At 41.2% G+C, this 18925-nt stretch overlaps 1 protein-coding gene across 1 annotated transcript; it reads left to right on the top strand.

Annotated features, from left to right (window-relative positions):
* Positions 1 to 1777: 1777 nt before the first annotated feature.
* Positions 1778 to 17201, top strand: ERMN (ermin). The gene is made up of 3 exons (XM_006125660.4): positions 1778 to 2278; positions 2673 to 2765; positions 14598 to 17201. The coding sequence occupies exons 1-3, from the start codon at positions 2032 to 2034 to the stop codon at positions 15083 to 15085; spliced, it is 828 nt and encodes a 275-aa protein (XP_006125722.2). The 5' UTR covers positions 1778 to 2031; the 3' UTR covers positions 15086 to 17201.
* The last annotated feature ends 1724 nt before the right edge of the window (positions 17202 to 18925 follow it).

Genomic DNA, 18925 nt, shown 5'->3' with positions numbered 1-18925 from the left:
GGGTCAAAGCAGCACACTGCACAAGACTACTTCTCCAACATAAACCCATACGTAGTCTATACCAAACCATTGATACGTACATAGTGCTAAGTGTGCTTCCCAGGTGTCACTGACAGCATACTCTGAAAACCAAGACAATGGAGATGCTCAGGTAAGGTCCATTTCTTCCTCTAATACAGTGTTGATTCCCCACTGAAGGAAACATTTGGTAACAAGACACGTGGTCAAATACAAAACTGTCATATTTCACAGCCATATATTAGAACTGTTTTAAGTAGACCATCTGAGCAAACATGAATGGTCTTTTAATTCAGGGTGGGGCAGCAGCAGCAGAGTATGATTTAAAAATTACCTATTGCATTCTCAAAACATTTCCTAAGAATCCAGTTTCTTTCTTTGGGGCTATCTGTGCCCACATCTCTTCCATCCATGTTCAAAATTTTATGCTGAACCCATCTTGCATGAACAGTTAAAACAATTACCAGTCATTGACACCAAACTCATTTTAATGACAAGGATGAAAATATTGATTTAAATGTGTGAACTCACTGCTTCTCAGAAGCCATTCGCTTTGGGTCCATTTCCAATCACCAGATCCCAGCAGAATTATTTCAAATGCTGAAAGCCCAAAGGTATCAAAACTTTGTTCAGCACTAATACGAAAAGACATCTAAAGCAGAAGAATTACATTCTCATGTAAACTTGGCTTCAGATGCTTGGTTGAGGAAGGGACTGTGAGGACAAGTTCAGCAATAGGCGGAAAATGCCTCTGACACTCAGGTCCAGCCAATTGCTTACCAGTGAACTATAGCAATGAGTTCATTCATTCTTTGTGAGTACTGTACCTTCCCAAAAGTTTCTCAAACTCAATTAGCTTGTAGGTCAGGTTGATAATCAGTGATGTACATATTAGTCTCACACTACTGCCCCTTTTATGTTCCTTTAACATAAGGAATATTATTGTTGCAGGGACTAAAATGTGCTTGGTAAAATGGGGAAATACTGTTATGTTATACTATGAACCTCACCATTCACTGAGACTTTATCTTCATTCTGTAGGAAATAATTCCACTGTACACAGTAAGTAGTAGAAATAGCCTGTCATCCAGAGCTCTCCACCTCATCAACTCACCTTCTCAATCCAAATCTCATCTCAGAATGTTTCTTTCCCTCGTGCCTGTCCTGCTGCAAACTTTTCATTTTCATTCTCTGGTCTTATTCTTGAAAGATGCTGAGTTTTTGCAGCATTTGCTGAAATAAGTACTCTTGCAATAAGATGTCTTCAACATCTCTCATGGTTTAGCCCTATCTCTGTAAAGCATTGCTAAACAGTTGGCCTGAATGATGCTGTGCTAAAGAAAGTGGCATTATTCTGTATTGTATGCAAAAATATGTGTGCTTTTTAAACAAGCAAGTTTATTCCTTACCAAATATAAAATGAAGCCATTGTTTGATTAACAGCATTTCAAGGTTTATCAGAACATAAACCTGGTTAGGAATGTTAAGCTGGTTACACATAACTAATGTGACTAAAGGTGGTCACTCACTATGGCTTAAAGATTTAGAAGAATTGCTGCTCCTGTTACAAGGCAAATATACAAAGACCCATTGTGACAAGAGTACAAAATCTCTGTTTATTACCATGGGGCTGACATGCTGAAAGACCCGCTCTGCATGCCAGCACAAAAGCTTTGTTGCTTCAGATTGTTTGTTTATGTAAATTTTAAAAATGGTGCATTTAATTATGCAACTGGAAGACTCTCTAAGCAACAAGCAAAGTCCTGATTGGGTATTTGTGTAGAAAGGGACTGCTGGCAAATCCTAGACAAATCCTAACATTATTACTCCGTTCTGTTCTTGGTTTGCTACAACGCCTTCAGAAGAAGAGAAGCTTATTGAGTATTCGAGGAGGGAGGGAGAACAGTGAGAAAGATAATAGGTGTATAGGTTATTTTTTTCTGCAGTGGTAGAATCCTGAGACTTCAGTGGAAGTGAAAAACCCAAAGGAATTAATCGGAGGCTACTGTAATCATGACAGAAGACTTCCCAATTACATCCAGCATACCTGAGTACAATGGGACTGTGCCACCTGAAAAAGCTCAGCTGCAGCTCATTGATATTATTGATGAAATAGCAAAATCTGCTGTGACAGTTCTATGTGAAAATTCAGAAACCAGTCCTGAAGCTTCACTTAAAAAGGAAAATCAAGAGGCTAACAAGCATTCAGAGGAGGACAACACAATATGTGGTGCTCTCGATGGGGAGAAGCAATGCAAAGGTAAAGTACAATGTTGCCTCTTTTCAATTCATTTGGGGAAAAAACCCAATCCTTTATTTTTTGTATAGCATAGTGAAAAATAGAATGTAATTTACATGTTATCAGAAACACTACACACACAAATAGACATAAACCATGATAAAAGGTGATTCACAATCAGATATAAATTTGAGCTAACAAGGAATGGAAACAATAAGACAGCTAAAGACAGCTAATAATTTCTCTACAGTATTGCTACAAGCATGGCAGGAAGAAGTAAAGAGTTCAAGAGATCAGCAGTTTTTAGTTCCCACGTATCATCTACAGGTGACAGTATGTAACTATGAAAACTAGTTGTCATCATTATTAACCATCATCATTTGTCACTTTCTCACTATCTTGTTATCTTTTAAAGAAAAACAAGCGGAACACAATGCAACTCTAGAGGAGGGATCAGCTGACATCCCTTCCAAGAACACAAGAACTGATGAAGAGAAATCAGGAGAAGGTAATGAGAAATGCTGTGTAATGTACGGTATTTTGCTGACCATATGAACATAGGAATGGCTTTTGAAGAGAACAATTTTCCACAGGTATTTATTTTTCCAAATAACAAAATAGGAAACACACTTGAATCCTAATTTTGCAGTGAGCTATAAGGCACTCATGATTTATAGCACTGCTTAGAAAAGATCACTGGTACTGAAAGGTACAATGTGCCTGGATTAGTGTATCTGATTATTAGTGTTTAGAGAAGGGATTGCTATAGTTACCTTTCTTTTTCATTTTTAAGACCATCTAATGGTAATTCATTCATTAAGTATCTCCAGCTCTAATCATGCCAGTTTGCAGATAAACAGTAACCACCCCCCTGCATGCATTACAGATCTATTTAGAAAAATACAGAAAAAATAACCCTGAAATATTTTTTCATAATTTAGTTATATGAACACAGATAATTATAATATGGAACTTTCAGGGATAGGTGCAGACAAGCTGTATAAAAACTACCAAATATGGAATCCTCAGATTCTGAGGATAATGACACTTGATTTGATTAAAAAAAGGCAAAATACATAACCATTTAACAGTGGCTATATTATATTTCATAGACACTACATACGTTTTGAGAAAGTAAACCATGACAGAGGCATTTCCTCCTTAAGGTGACATCTATATTCCAACTGTGTTGCCTTACAAGTGTACAATAAAACCTAAGTAGTAATCTTTCACAGACTTTCTCCTCCCCAGAACCTATCTATAAGCACTTTATCTCCAAATTGCAGGCAGCTTTTTAGTACCTAACCAATTTAGCCTAATTAATATTTAGGACCCCAGGGGCACAATGCCGAATAGATCATTTATTGCAACATTAAATCATCATTTGAAATAGGGATGTGCCAAACAGGACAACTCGGAGATAACCATCTAAATGTAGCCTGCCACCTTTGAATGGGAGAAGCAAGTATAGACTATGTCTTGAGGGAATATACAAACTACCTGTGATCAATCCAGCTAGTGACTGGATGTCACTGTTGTGCTGTAACAGTATAGGGAAAGGAAAGGTGAGATAGTTGGAAAAGTGGGCATGGGTCTGTTCTGCCTCCCTTATTGTATATTTAATTCCAAGCCTTACTAATATCCTGGTTCCTACAAGGACCTGATTCTCCTCTCATTGAAATCAATTGCAAAAAGCCAATAGCATTCAGGAGGAATAGGACTGGGCCTTAAATGAGCCATCTGTAGAACATCTACCCCAGGTGCACTGGATCTTCTAATAGCTCTTTCTTAAAGCAAAGACACTTTCAGCAAGCTGTTAAATTCCTCCTCTTCCCCCATCCACCCTTCCTCTTTCCTCATTTGTTTCCAAGTTCCTTAGTTATTTTCATTGCAGCCATAGAGACCTCCTTTAGGTCTGTCTTCATTCTTCTGGCATATTGGTATTTTCTATTTCCATGGTTGCTGCACGTCTGGGTTTTTTTTAATAATGGAAAGATTATTTTTCTGTTTGGTTTAATGCCCACAGCAGATCTGGACTTCCTTTTTTTTGTGGGAGGGACATTTCTGAGTAAGATATCTGGAGGACCTAACCGGTGGTATTATTGGTGATATTATTTATATTGAAGTAATACCTGAAAGTTCCAGCTGCAGCAAGAGTCCCAGTAAGCTAGATACTATATAAATGCCTGGTGAGGGACAGCCTGCCCTCAAGATCCTCCATCTAAGAAGAAGTGGAAAGAGAAAAAGAGGTACAGAAATGGGAAGTGATTTGCACAAATTCACACATAAGGTCAGCAGTGGAACTGGAAATTGAAAGTGGATCTCCTGACTTCCAGTCAATGCCTCCAATGAGGGCTACCCCCCAGGACGCTGAAATTGAGTTGCAGATCTCTCATTTCAATTGAGAGGCTGGGGATTTTGAGAGGGAAAGGAACATATTAGCTTCAACATCCCATTCCTAATTTGCTGAGCTTTCAGTTTCCTGTGACATCACCAGTACAGATCCTCCACAAATCTTGCCAAAGTCTCTGGAGAAACAAGACAACTGGGAGAGAAGTGGCATTAATAATCATAGAATCATAGTGCACTATAACTGGAAGGGACCTTGAGAGGTCATCAAGTCCAGTCCCCTGCCCTCATGGCAGGACTGAGTACTGTCTAGATCATCCTTGATAGATGTTTTTTTAACCCGCTCTTAAATATTTCCAGAGATGGAGATTCCACAACCTCTCTCAGCAACTTATTCCAGTGTTAACCACCCTGACAGTTAGGAAGTTTTTCCTAATGTCCAACCTAAACCTCCCTTCCTGCAGTTTAAGCCAATTGCTTCTTGTCCTATCCTCAGAAGCTAAGGAGAACAATTTTTCTCCCTCTTCCTTGTGATCTGCTTTTAGATACCTGAAAACTGCTATCATGTCCCCTCTTAGTCTTCTGCTTTCCAAACTAAAAAAAGCCAAATTCTTTCAGTCTTCCTTCATAGGTCACCTTCTCTAGACCTTTAATCATTCTTGTTGCACTTCTCTGGACCTTCTCCAACTTCTCCATATCTTTCTTGAAATGTGGTGCCCAGAGCTGGACACAATACTCCAACTGAGGCCTAACCAGTGCAAAGTAAAGCGGAAGAATGACTTCTCGTGTCTTGCTCACAACACACCTGTTAATGCATCCCAGAATCATGTTTGCTTTTTTAGCAACAGCATCACACTGTTGATTAATGTTTAATTTATGGTCCACTATGACCCCTAGGTCCCTTTCTGTAGTACTACTTCCTAAACAGTCGCTTCCCATTCTGTATGTGTGAGAATGATTGTTCCTTCTTAAGTGGAGTATTTGGCGTTTGTCCTTATTAAACTTTATCCTGTTTACCTCAGACCATGTCTCCAGTTTGTCCAGATGATTTTGAATTTTGATCCTATCCTCCAAAGCAGTTGCAACCCCTCCCAGCTTCGTATCATCTGCAAACTTAATACGCATATTCTCTATGCCAATATCTAAATCGTTGATGAAGATATTGAACAGATCCTATCCCAAAACAGACCCCTGTGAAACCCCACTTGTTATGCCTTTTCAGCAGGATTGTGAACCATTAATAACTACTCTCTGAGGATGGTTATCCAGCCAGTTATGCACCCACCTTATAGTAGCCCCATTCAAGTTGTATTTGCCTAGTTTATTGATAAGAATATCATGCAAGACCATATTAAATGCCTTACTAAAGTCTAGGTATACCATGTCCACCGCTTCTCCCTTATCTACAAGACTCGTTATCCTATCAAAGAAAGCTATCAGATTGGTTTGACATGATTTGTTTTTTACAAATCCATGCTGGCTGTTATCTATCACCTTATTATCTTTCAGGTGTTTGCAGATGAATTCCTTAATTACTTGCTCCATTATCTTTCCTGGCACAGAAATTAAACTGACTGGTCTGTAGTTTCCTGGGTTGTTCTTATTTCCCTTTTTATAGATGGGCACTATATTTGCCCTTTTCCAGTCTTCTGGAATCTCTCCCATCTTCCATGATTTTTCAAAGATGATAGCTAACGGCTCAGATACCTCCTCTATCAGCTCCTTGAGTATTCTAGGTGCATTTCATCAGGCCCTGGTGACTTGCAGACATCTAACTTTTCTAAGTAATTTTTATCTTGTTCTTTTTTTATTTTATCTTCTAAACCTACCCCCTTTCCACTAGCATTCACTATGTTAGGCATTCCTTCGTCATCGGACTTCTTGGAAGTCATTAAGCACCTCTGCCATTTCCAAGTTTCCTTTTACTGTTTCTCCCTCCTCACTGAGCAGTGGGCCTACCCTGACCTTGATTTTCCTCTTGCTTCTAATATATTTATAGAATATCTTCTTGTTTCCCTTTGTATCTGTAGCTAGTTTGAGCTTGTTTTGTGCCTTTGCCTTTCTAATCTTGCCCCTGCATTCCTGTATTGTTTGCTTATTCTCATCCTTTGTAATTTGTCCTAGTTTCCACTTTTTATATGACTCCTTTTTTTACTTTTAGATCATGCGAGATCTCCTGGTTAAGTGAAGGCAGTCTTTTGCCATACTTTCTATCTTTCCTACGCAGCGGAATAGCTTGCTTTTGGGTCCTTAATAATGTCTCTTTGAAAAACTGCCAACTCTCTTCAGTTGTTTTTCCCCTTAGTCTTGCTTCCCATGAGACCTTACCTACCAGCTCTCTAAGCTTACCAAAATCTGCCTTCCTGAGATTATGAGATCACGGGGTGAGGCCATCTTTCAACACTGAATGGCATAAACACAATGATGGTATTCACTGTACAGTTCCGCTTTATTTCAGTTTCAAACCCACTAGGCTCATCTACTAGTGTCCCACTCAAAGTCAGCCTAGCAAAGGCAATTCAGAAATGATATATTTTCCAGTACTCCCAACATTTAAAGGGCAATGACAGTGGGGAAATCATCAGTCCCCATAGATCCTTTCTGTGAAAATTATTCCCCTTCACTAGACTGTGAGGGCATTCAATAGAAAAATAACTCAGACTAACCTCTTCTTTATTTTACCTTCCCTGTCTCTGAAATTCTTTCAGAGATTCCTGGTTCACTGATAATACCTCAGAATTTAACAGTCTGGAACCTCGTAATACTATGACTTGCACACCTTTTAATGAGATTCCTGGTATTTGTGATGCCAGATATTGTTACATCTTCTTTGAACCATAAAGAGGAAAAACAGTGGGTAGCATGAAAATATCAACATTTAGTAATAGATTGATACAATTACCACATAATTTCCTATTCTAATTATAGAGGGAAAATGTGATACTGTACCTCAGATACCACCATGTGGTAATTGTTAGCAATTGTTGCTCACTTTTTAATTGTGGCCACTGGAGCAAAAAGATTTCACAGAAGGGGAAAAAAGGTAATGTTAATTAAACCCTATTTCTTTACTGAATGCTTTTCAAAACCGGTTTATTGGAAGCATTCAGCACACAGAAACCAATGCTTTACTTGAGGCTTAATTTTAGTTTTGTCTCACATTTAATGAATGAATGAAAGATAGTCTGAATCTTAAGTGAACAGCTCACTACAACTTGGGATTCTTTTTCCTTTCTCTTTTGAAATCTCTTATTTCCCTCTTATGGGTGTAAGTATCACAGATTTTAGTAATATCTGTTTTGCATGGAAAACCTCCCCTCCAAATTTAAAAATACAGGCAGTCCCCGGGTTACGTACAAGATAGGGACTGTAGGTTTGTTCTTAAGTTGAATCTGTATGTAAGTCGGAACTGGCGTCCAGATTCAGCCGCTGCTGAAACTGATCAGTTTCAACAGCGGCTGAATCTGGAGGCCAGTTCTGACTTACATACAGATTCAACTTAAGAACCCCAGGCATCCCCAAGTCAGCTGCTGCTGAAACTGCTTAGCAGCTGATTCCAGGAAGTCCTGGGGCAGAGCAGCTGGGGTGCTGCTGGGTTGGTCCAGTGGTGCCCTGAGCGGCGCTATGGGACCAACCGGCAGCGCCCCAGCTGCTGTACCACAGGCGTCCGGAGCAAAGCCGCGGAGCACGGGGGCAGCGGGACAGCCCAGACGCGCCCTGGCTATCCTGCTGCCCTCGGGCTCCGTGGCTTTGCTCTGCTTTGCTCCCCGTCCCCCTGGTCTGTAGACCAGGGGGACGGGGAGCAAAGCGGCGGAACATGCGGGCAGCGGACAGCCCAGCTGCGTCTGGGCTGTCAGCTGGCCGCGTGCTCCGTGGCTTTGCTCTGCTTTGCTCCCCATCCCCCTGGTCTCCAGCAGACCAGGGGGAGGAAGCAAAGCGGCAGAACACGCGGGCAGTGGACAGCCCAGATGCGTCTGGGCTGTCAGCTGGCCACATGCTCCGCGGCTTTGCTCTGCTCTGCTCCCCGTCCCCCTGGTCTGCAGACCAGGGGGACGGGGAGCAGAGCAGAGCAGAGCAAAGCGACGGAACACGCGGCCAGCTGACAGCCCAGACTGCAGACCAGGGGGACGGGGAGCAGAGCAGAGCAAAGCCGCGGAGCACGCGGCCAGCTGACAGCCCAGACTCGTCTGGGCTGTCCGCTGCCCGCGTGTTCCGCCGCTTTGCTTCCTCTCCCTGGTCTGCTGGAGATCAGGGAGAGGGAGGGCCCCGTTTGTAACTGCGGATCCGACATAAGTCGGATCCGCGTAACTCGGGGACTGCCTGTACCACACATATGGAGCTATTTTGTGTCTTTTGAGCACACCCGTTATTTCTAAATATAATGGACTATTCCGACATCCCTGTAAACCTCATTCCACAAGGAGTAAGGGATGTTTTGGAATAGCAATTTCTTTCAAAGTAAGTGCTGTGTAGACAGCGCCAAATTTCAAAATAAGTTATTTCAAAATTACATCAAAATAAGATAAACAAATTGTGTATCTTATTTTGACTTATAGTGCAGTGTAGATGCACCCTTAAACTGCAGATTATTGTCCCACAGAAAGCTCCATTATCTTAGCTCTAGGTCAGGGGCTGGCAAGATATGGCCAATAGGCCAAATCTGGTTTGCTAAGCTTTTGAATCTAGCTTGTGGCCTGCTTCACTGGGAACTTCATGTACAGAGCAGCTCCATGCCACTTAAAATGACTGGCTGCTCCATGTGGCTCTCTGTGCTGGACGGGGGGAGGCTTCATGTTCTACCCCACCCCCAGCACAATCTCTCAGTTCCTATTGACTGGAAGCTGAGAAATTGTGCTGGGGGCAACATATGAAGCCTCCCGCCCTCCATGGTGCAGAGAGCCATGTGAAACAGCCAGTTGCTCTGAGCCTGGGGTTTCTGGAAGGTAGGAGGCCTGCCTGAAGTTCCTGCTGGACAGGAGCCACCTAGGTAAGCACCTCCCGGCCAGAGCCTCTAATGCACCCCAACTCACTGCCTGAGGTCACCACCTCCTCCTGCCCCAGGTCACAACTCCCTCCCAGGCCCTGCATCCCTTTTACAGCCTTCTCTCAGGCCAGAATCCTCTCATGAACCCATACACGATCTCAGACCCGCACCCCAATCCCCTGCCCCAGGTCACAACCCTTTTTTTCACCCAAACTCCCTCTCAGACCCACCCCAGTGCCCTACCTTGAGCTCCCTTCTGCACCCAACCTTCATCCCAGATCCCGGACCCCTCCTAAGAAAAGTGACCATTTACCTAAATCTTTGAGTAGCCTCCCTGTCAAAAATTATTGCCCACCCCTGTTCTAGGGACTAATCCTTCTCTGGAAAATTTGTATGTTTAGATCGGCGTTTCTCTTTTTTTTTTTTATAAAGTACCCATTTAAAAAAATTATTTAAACAACTTAATTGTAGCCGGGCAGGCGATGAAATTATTGGGTGTAAAAAGTACAAAAATAATAAAGCGCTGTAAAACTTAAAAACAAAAATTCAGTTTTCTCCAAATTTCAGTTGTGTTGACGTACCTCCCAGACTTCTCTCGAGTACCCCCCGAGGGTCCTCATACCACTGGTTGAGAAACACTGGTCTTAATGACCTAATGTGTCTCCATTTTCTGAATTCTGCTGATTCTCATTTCCTAAAGAAATATCAGCAAATTATATAATCACTTTAAAATCCAGTTAATTTAAAACTCATTTTAATTCCAAAACCTCAGACAGCAAACTGTTCCCAGAACTCCCACTTTTCATGTCTTTTGTTTTTTAAACTTCTTTTTTAAAGCAAATTACTTTTGGAAAAATGCATGTCACTGATATCGTGATGAAAAAATTCTCTACAATGTTGCAATTTTGTTGAAAAGTTTTTAGCTAGATCTCATTATCATGGAGGGGTCTTGCTCTTATGAATGGATGAAGGCTACTGGGCTGATAACCAGGAGTAGAGCATTAGTTAATGGGGCCCAAAGCTACCAACATTTCAGCTCCGCTAGTAGAACCCTAGGATGGAGTCTTGCTAGATTCCATACCTCTGGGGCCTCTGTGCTTTCCTACAGCCTCTCACAGGGCAGGAGATGCATAATGCTGCTAAGTGTCTGTGCGGAGCATGGTGACTGGTATGAAGCTTACTGTGTTTGCCTTTAGATGAGGGAATGAAATAAACCCCAGGGATCTGCAATGGATAGATGTAGAATGCTGTCTTCCATTAGCAAAGGCTCCTTTCAAACTGGGATCCCACATCCATCCTTAAACCACCACAGCTGGCCACAAAGGAAACAGTGTTCACTCTTTTTGAGATGCATTGTCTGACAGATTCAAGAATTAGAATGCCATGCTGGCTGGTCTGTCAGTGACATATCCATAACTGAAGAAAGAAAGTATCCTGGATGTTCTGAACAATGAGCTACTATAACTCATGGCATAAAATCTGTGTGGTGCCTCTTTGAGTATGGAGAGAATGATTAAGAACATAGTTTTCTGATTCTCTTTTGGCTTACGGTCCTGTACCAAAGATATAAATGATATAAATCCTGAGATGATTCTAACTCATGACTATGTCACTATAGACCAACTCACAGGATTAGGGAGCCATAACTCTTTCCCTGAAACTTTCTTCTCTTTAATTTAGGGTTGCCAACTTTCGAATCGTAAAAACCAGATGCCCTAGCCCTGTCTCTTCTCTGAGGCCCCGCACCTGCTCCCTATATTCCTCCTCTTTGGACAGCTGGAGGGCCTCGCACCCTCATTCACTTTCACTTGGCTGGGGCAGGGCGATGAGGTGTGGAAAGAAGTGAAGGCTCTAACAGGAGGTTCAGGCTCTGGGGTGGGGCTAGAAATGAGGGGTTCAGAGTGCAGAAGAGGCTCTGGGCTGGAAAAGGGAGTTGAGTTGTGGGAGGGGGTGAGAACTGGGGATGAGATATTTGGGGGTGGGGGTGGGGCCAAGGGATTTGGAGTGTGGGATGGGGTTGCACATTGAGGAATGGGATTGGAATACAGGGAGGTACGAGGGCTCTGGGATTGGACTGAGGTGAGGGGTTCAGAGTGTGGGAGGGGGCTCCAGGTTTAGGGAGGTTGGGGCAGAGAGTTGGCGTGTGGGCTAACCTCTGGAGGCTTTCAGTCAGCAGTGCAGAAAGGCTAAGGCAGGCTTCCTTCCTGCCCTGGCACTACGCTGCACCCTGGAAGCAGCTAACCGGTCTAGTACCTGGAGGGGGCATGGTGGCTCTGCACACAGTTCTCATCACACAGGCACTGCCCCCAGCTTCCATTGGACAGGATGGGGGCAGGGTTCTCAGGGTGGGGGCAGTGTACTACCGTGAGCTGCACCTGCTGGCACCTTCTGGGGTGCAGCATGATGCCAAAACAGCTAAGGATTATCTTGCCTTAGCCCTGCAACACCACCAAATGGATTTTTAATGGCCTGGATGGCATCACCAGGGTTCCTTTTCTATCAGGTGTTCTGGTGGAAAACCTGACAACCTGGTCACCTTTCTTTCACTTTCCTAAACTGAGAAGAACAGGAATGCAGAAGAGAATCTAGCCCTTAAATCCAGATTGTTCGCTTTCTCACATTGCAACATCTTTCTCTTCTGTAAGTGTCATTGGGGATACTTGCCAGTGAACACTCAGCCTGAGTAAGAATATCACAGTCTGGCCTGTAATGAGTGGGAAATGATTTTAAAACAAAATCTTAAAGGTTTGAATATACAGGAGTCAGCATATGCAGCAGAAAATTCCAGGCTGGGGGTGGGGCCAAGGGATTTGGAAAATGTGGCCAGGACTATTAGCTATTCACTTATAAAAATATTGTGATTTAAAAAAAAACAGTCACAGAAAAGTTGTTTGGTTACAGGAATTTACAAGCACATTTGCAGAAGCAGGAAGAGATTGCAAACTCAATAGGCTTAATAGTGTTTGAGCAAGATGTGGTTGAGCTTGTAAGTAGAACTAGCCCCTTTGTTGTAGGTGAGGGAATTTATAGTGCATTGTAACTCTTGATCGAGGAATGGAGTGACATGCTTTACAGGGGAAGCTGGTAAAAAATGGAGGCAAACAATTGTGCAAGGAAGCAATATTACACTGGTTCCATGTTCAGCTATCTTGGAAACCCTGTCTGGTTTGCTGAATATAATCTCCAGTGGAAGAGACTCCGGGGGGGTTTGTTGAAAGATGGGAACATAGCAAGCAGGGACTAGCCATATAGTGAAGCTATTTCTCTCTGGCTAAATTATTTGGAGTGAGGGGACCGGACACCAGGACTCTCATCTGCTAGCTGAATGCCCGATGCACCCCATGCAGGTGCACAGCCATCATTTGACCCTAAGATTGTGACTGTGTTGGCACTGAGAGAGGAACCATGGTTCATGACTCCCTTTTCAATGTCATGCCTTTTGAGAGCTTGATTTCAGAAACCTTTCCATTGTATTAAGACTGATTATTTACATTTGTCATAACAAACCTTGGCAAATCCCATCATGTCACAAGCCATCACTTTCCAGCATCATGAAGACATGCACATTTATTTATCACATCTCCAGTGCTATAGATGTGCCTGGCTCTCTACAAAACAAGTAAGGTTGTGATCTGTGCCCTAAAGAATTTACAACTGAAGGACCTGATTCTGACTGTAGACTGAGACTAGGAGGAGACAATATGACAGGGAAGGGCTGGAGTGAGAAGGGGTGAGACAATACCAACAAAAGGTTACTTGGGAGAGCACTGCATGCAGTTGAGGGGTTGACACAGGTGGTTTATTTCTTTTAACAAAATAATAATATGCAGGTTTGTACACACAAACACAACTCCTTGAAATAGGAAGTTATGATTTGCATTACAGTCCTGATGCCCCAAATATTATCAGATCCCTATGGTACTAGCGGTTGTTATCTCTTATTCATGTTGCAATACATTTTCCTTCAGTGAGTTTCTTGGGGATACTGGCCATGTGGTATATTCAGTACAAATAAGAATATCATAGTCTAGCCTGCAATGAGTAGGGAATAGTTTTAAAACAAAATCTAGCACACTAGACCCTGGTCTATTCTCCCTTTATTTCAAGATAACAAGTGGAACATCCACACCACCAAGCCTGTTATTTCAAAATAAGGGGCTGGTTATCTTGAAATAATAACTCCTGCTTTCCACGAGGAATAACACTAATTTTGAAATAGTTATTTTTAAATAGCACTAATGTGGATGCTCTGGTCCATTATTTCAAAATAACTACTCCTCAGAGTCATTCAGACTAATTACTCCCCAGTGCTTCCTGGAGCTCTAAGTCGATGTAGCGCATCCACATTAATGCAGCCTGCCTCAGACTAATTTCAAGGCTTCCCTGTAGTGTGGACACACTATTTTGAAATTATTATTTCGACAGCTATTATTTCAAAATAATTTCCTAATGTAGACATGCCCTTGGATATAAACACATGATGAAAGACAGACCTGATGAGAGACAGTTCCTGCCCTAAAAAGTTTCCAGGATAAACAGATACAGGATAGGAGGGAAGCAGTGGCACAGCCAGTCACTAACATGAAAAAGTGGGTCCAGGAATATATCATAGGTTTGACTGACTCCCAAGGCCCACGTGGTATCACACTACATATCCTTATCAAGGACAGATGAATGTGTGATAGATGGTACAGAGGATGTTATTGGTAAAAACCATACATTAGTACAAATAGTTATTCTAGATACAAAAAATACCAACAAGCACCTTGGTGTAAACAAAGTTGTGGCAGTAAATTTAAGTGTTCATAAGGATAGAAAATGCAGCCGCAAGCTCCTGACCCATAGTTCTGTTCCAGAAAATGGTTGTTCAGTTTATTCTGCACATTGTGATCTACATATGTGAGCCATGGAAACCCAGGCTAAAATTCAAATGCAATTTCAACACATTGCAGCGTAAGAAATCACCCATCCCATACTTTATCCAAAACTAATTGGTTTTTGCTACAGGGCCCTGTGAGGAGATTATTCCCGTAAACACCACAGAATGTGAAATAACAAGACATGAAGAAAGGAACACAGAACAACCTCAGGAAGAAATAGCTACTCTTGCTAATGAGGCTGCGGAGTTCCAAACGGCAGGAGCCCAAGAAGAAGTGCTGCTGCTTGAACCCAAGGAACCAATTAAATCTGATACACAATTAGAAGAAAGAGAGAATGTGGAAGAAGAGAAGGATGTGCAGTTGAGAGAAAGCAAGAAAGAAAATTGTGGGGAGTTTCCTTTAAAGAAGCAAGATAATGACAGGGCAGAATGCCCTTCTACCAGCCCCATTTTTAACCTCCAGGCTGAGAAACCCGAGGAGCAGCCAGGCTCAGGGAAAAAAAATGATATCTCCAGACACAGTTATTCTAGATACAATACAATCTCCTATCGCAAGATCAGAAAAGGAAACACTAAACAAAGAATTGATGAATTTGAGTCCATGATGCATCTATAAACTGAGGTGGGGAATTTGCCTAATAAGCTGAGAGTCCATTTTGCTTTTCCAAGATGAAACGCTTCATGTCATATCAAGTCATCGTTATATCCTTTTGTATGTAATTTTATAACGCACTGTGAAAATTTAACCTCTGTATTTCATTTTGAAATCACACAGAAGGATCCACAGGAGAAAAATAAAATCAACAGTTGGAAAAATATAGTAAAACCTGATTTAAAATTTATCCTTGCTCATCTCCCCCCATTCTTTTTTGGTAACAAGGTTCAGGCACTAGAAATTTTTGACTAATTGGAAATTCTGTAACTGCATGCAGAAAATGATCCATGCCATTTGCTATTCTGGTAATTAGTTGGCAGCAGAACAGTTCCAGTAAAACTAGAGAGTACACTAAATAAGAGACAACTGTTTGCAACAGCAGTGCTTTGTTTTGAAATCTGTTTATACCGGTGTCTTACAGTGCACTGAAGCCGGCATGTGCTATCACCAGTCTGTTTCCACTTTGTGCTGATTTGATAGAGGGCTAATTGCATAAACATGTAAATATAGATTAACAGAAAATAAGCACATAATGTTTCATTTGACAAAGCAATAAATCCACAAAGATTCTCCCTTCCTCTCTTACCTTTGTAGTGCCCCTTAACATATATCTTTAATCTGATATGCACTGGTGTCATTATAAACAGTTGCATTCATTATCTAATACCATTTGTATTATCTGATGGTACCTATTAATTTTTGGATCTGAATGGCTGGCACCATATATAATTCATTGTGTAAATGTTGGCATTTGCTGTTAAAATGTTCATGTTTCAATTAAGCTCATTCTTGGGTTGATATATTCTGAATCTTTAGGAAATCAAGAATAATCTATTCCTTCAGATCTATGCTACGTGGCTTCATTACAGTAATAGATATTTTTATTTCATTCCATATATTTTAGCTAACATGCTTAAGTTAAATGTTAAATGATTGCAAAAAAGTTAATATAACTTTTAAATTATATGAGAACTAAAAAGCAGCCCTCTTGTGATAAGTATCCTTTCTCCTTTTCCAAAACATTAATTTGCAATAATAATCTCTACTAGCCTGTGTCAGCTATAGCCACAGTGTCATCAGCTACTGTGGAAATAGATGTAATTGTTTTTAATTCAGAGCTTATGTAAAAAGAGAGAGAGAGAGAGAGAAAAGAAACCATGATGGTTAAAAATGATGTGAATGGTTAATTTATCCATTAGGAGCTGTGACAACTAATATCCTTATTACTCACATGTAATTTTTGTGTATCTTCCATCAGTTACTGGTAAATTAAATAGTTGCATAGATACTGTACCATACAAATTGAAAGTCATCATTTTATACACATATGTATATATGATACATATCATGTGTTTGTGTCTGTCGACCTGAACAAAATCCACACAGTGAAAATCAGTACTCTTCATTTGGGATCCAAGTTTTTCTCTAAACTTTTCTTGTTGATTTTAAAAATAATCAATATTCTTTAAACTCATCTTAAAAACTTACATCTTAATGAGATTTTTTTCGGAACCAGGCACATTTGAAGCAACAGCTGTTTTAATTTGCTTGAGTACATTTCACTATAATTGTAAGATCTAGATTTTAGATCTAGAATTCGAGAGTCTAGAATAACTACAATATGCATGAAATGACTAACTTTAACTCTTGGCCTGAGACAAGCTTGGAAAATTTAACCCCCGAGGAATATATTTGGGAAAGCGGTTAGCAAAAGAACAGGAATGAGAGAGGTTAGAAAAGAAGTCAGAACTCAAATGTTAGACAGGGGAAACTACCGCACCTTCTAAAATAATTACTTTTAAAATAATTAGTTTTACATTTCCAGCATCACCAAATATTGTTTGAATTTTGTTGTCCTATATAAAAGGCAATTATATATTGGCTATATACAAAAAAACAAAAATAAACAAACAAAAAACCCCCAAAAACCCAACCCCACAAAAACAATTCTTCATTGTATAAACAAAACACAGTCCTCATTGTATTATTCAGACTTGTTTATTTGCTCTTTGGATTGTGAAAACCCAGTGGTTAGCTCTTATGAAGTTGTATGGCTGTTTTATTAAAAAAAATAAAATAAACCAGACTCCATTCCTGGACATTCAAGTGAGAATCACTTATTTTCTTTAAAAAGTACTTCATTGCTGCTTGACTTTCAGCGGTACTGAGCAATGTCCATTGGCTTCTACTGAAGTGGTTGAAAAGTGATTTTTGAAAAATCATACCCCATCAAGTTCACTATTTGAGAGTTAATTAATTGGCTCATGCAAGATGCTAGATAAAAAGCCCTGGAGAATGAAGCTGATTATCCACCAAACAGGTTCAGCATGGGCATAAGCAATGCAAATTTCCCCACAGTGCCTGACCCAAGGATCTCAATTCTGTCCTGGTGGGACTGTTTCCACTGCTGGGAAGATAATTTTATCTTCATGACTGATAAAACTTGAAATTGCTACTGAAACAATTATAAAGGTGACAATTAGAGGCAATTATGTTGGTGGTTTTTATGACATAGGTACCTCTTGAGCAAAGGCTGGAGAAAGATCACCAATTATTTCATGTGGTCACTAATCATTCAAAATAGTCATGAATTTCAATGATTGCCATTTTGGGTCTGCATTAGAATGAATAGCCTAAAAGTGAAAGGTGGGATCTTCTTCAGATGAGGCTGGGTGTGGAGGGTGGGAAACTCTGGCTGTCATGTGATTTTGATAATCAGTACTCTAATTACTGGAGATTTGACTAAAACCAGCCAGTTAAGGGCAAGATTTTCAAAGATATCTAGTAGGCTAATGATGCAGCTAGGCACATAGTAGGATTTTTCAAAAACACCTGATGATGCTAGGTAAGTGGGTCCCACTGAAGTCAATGGGGTCAATAATTTTCCTGGTGAGATGCTTTTGAAAATCAAGGCAATGACCTACAATTTTAGAAGCCTAAATGCTTTTGAAATCTGGCCTCTAGAACTTAAGAGTTCCCTACCATGCCATTGAATTTTCTTGACACTTGCCTTAGAATGAATAAAAGGTATGACATTTAATTCACTTTCTGTCAAAGGCCAATATGGCCAAAATATTTTGTACAGCAAAAACTGTAGAGATGCTAAGAAAAAAAAATGCTTAAAGAAGTAGGCAGTTCTTTGCAAGTGTGTGTGTGTGTTTCTACGTGAGTGCATGCGTGTATACACACATGTTTCTGGGGGTAAGTCTACAAAGCAAAGTTATTTAGAAATAACAGGCGTTATTTCAAAATAACTTTCCTAGCATCTACACAAGCCAACCGCTATTTCAGAGGGCTTATTTCAAAATTGGTAAACCCCAAACTACGAGGAATAGCGCTTATTTCAAAATAACTATTTTGAAATAGGCTCTGCGTACACAGGAAATAGGGGCTATTTTGAAATAGGGGGCCTCCAGCCCTTCCCAGGGTGCCTTAGGGGCCACTCTGGGCACAAACAGGAAAACTCCTCTCTTCTCTCCCTCTCCCGGAGCCCTTAAAGGGGTAGAGTCTGGCCACAGTCTTTTGTGGCTAGCGCCAGGCTTGCCAGCCCAGAGCCACTCTGCTACCGCCCCTGAGCCAGGCTGCAGCTGAGCCAGCAAGCCAAGGGCAGCCAGCGCTCCACCGCTCCCCAGGACCTGTCTGCCAGCTCCCAGGAGCCTGCCAGGGGCCGGAGAAGGAGGACGCCTTCCTGGTCCAGTGCAGAGATCATGGACCTGATTGAGGGTTGGGGGGATGCCGTCAACATACATGATCTCCGCACTAGATGGAGGAATGCAGTTGTTTACAGCCAGATGGCTGCCA

The sequence above is a fragment of the Pelodiscus sinensis genome, chromosome 7 (genome assembly GCF_049634645.1).
Source record: "Pelodiscus sinensis isolate JC-2024 chromosome 7, ASM4963464v1, whole genome shotgun sequence".
Lineage (NCBI taxonomy): Eukaryota > Metazoa > Chordata > Testudines > Trionychidae > Pelodiscus > Pelodiscus sinensis.
The sequence above is the reverse complement of the archived record's forward strand: the minus strand, read 5'-3'. Positions and strand labels throughout refer to the sequence as shown.

Coding starts and splice junctions, on each gene's coding strand:
- ERMN (XM_006125660.4), top strand. CDS start 2,032: ATGACAGAAGACTTCCCAATTACATCCAGCATACCTGAGTACAATGGG. Junction 2,279..2,672: donor TGGGGAGAAGCAATGCAAAG/GTAAAGTACAAT, acceptor TATCTTTTAAAG/AAAAACAAGCGGAACACAAT. Junction 2,766..14,597: donor TGAAGAGAAATCAGGAGAAG/GTAATGAGAAAT, acceptor TTTTTGCTACAG/GGCCCTGTGAGGAGATTATT.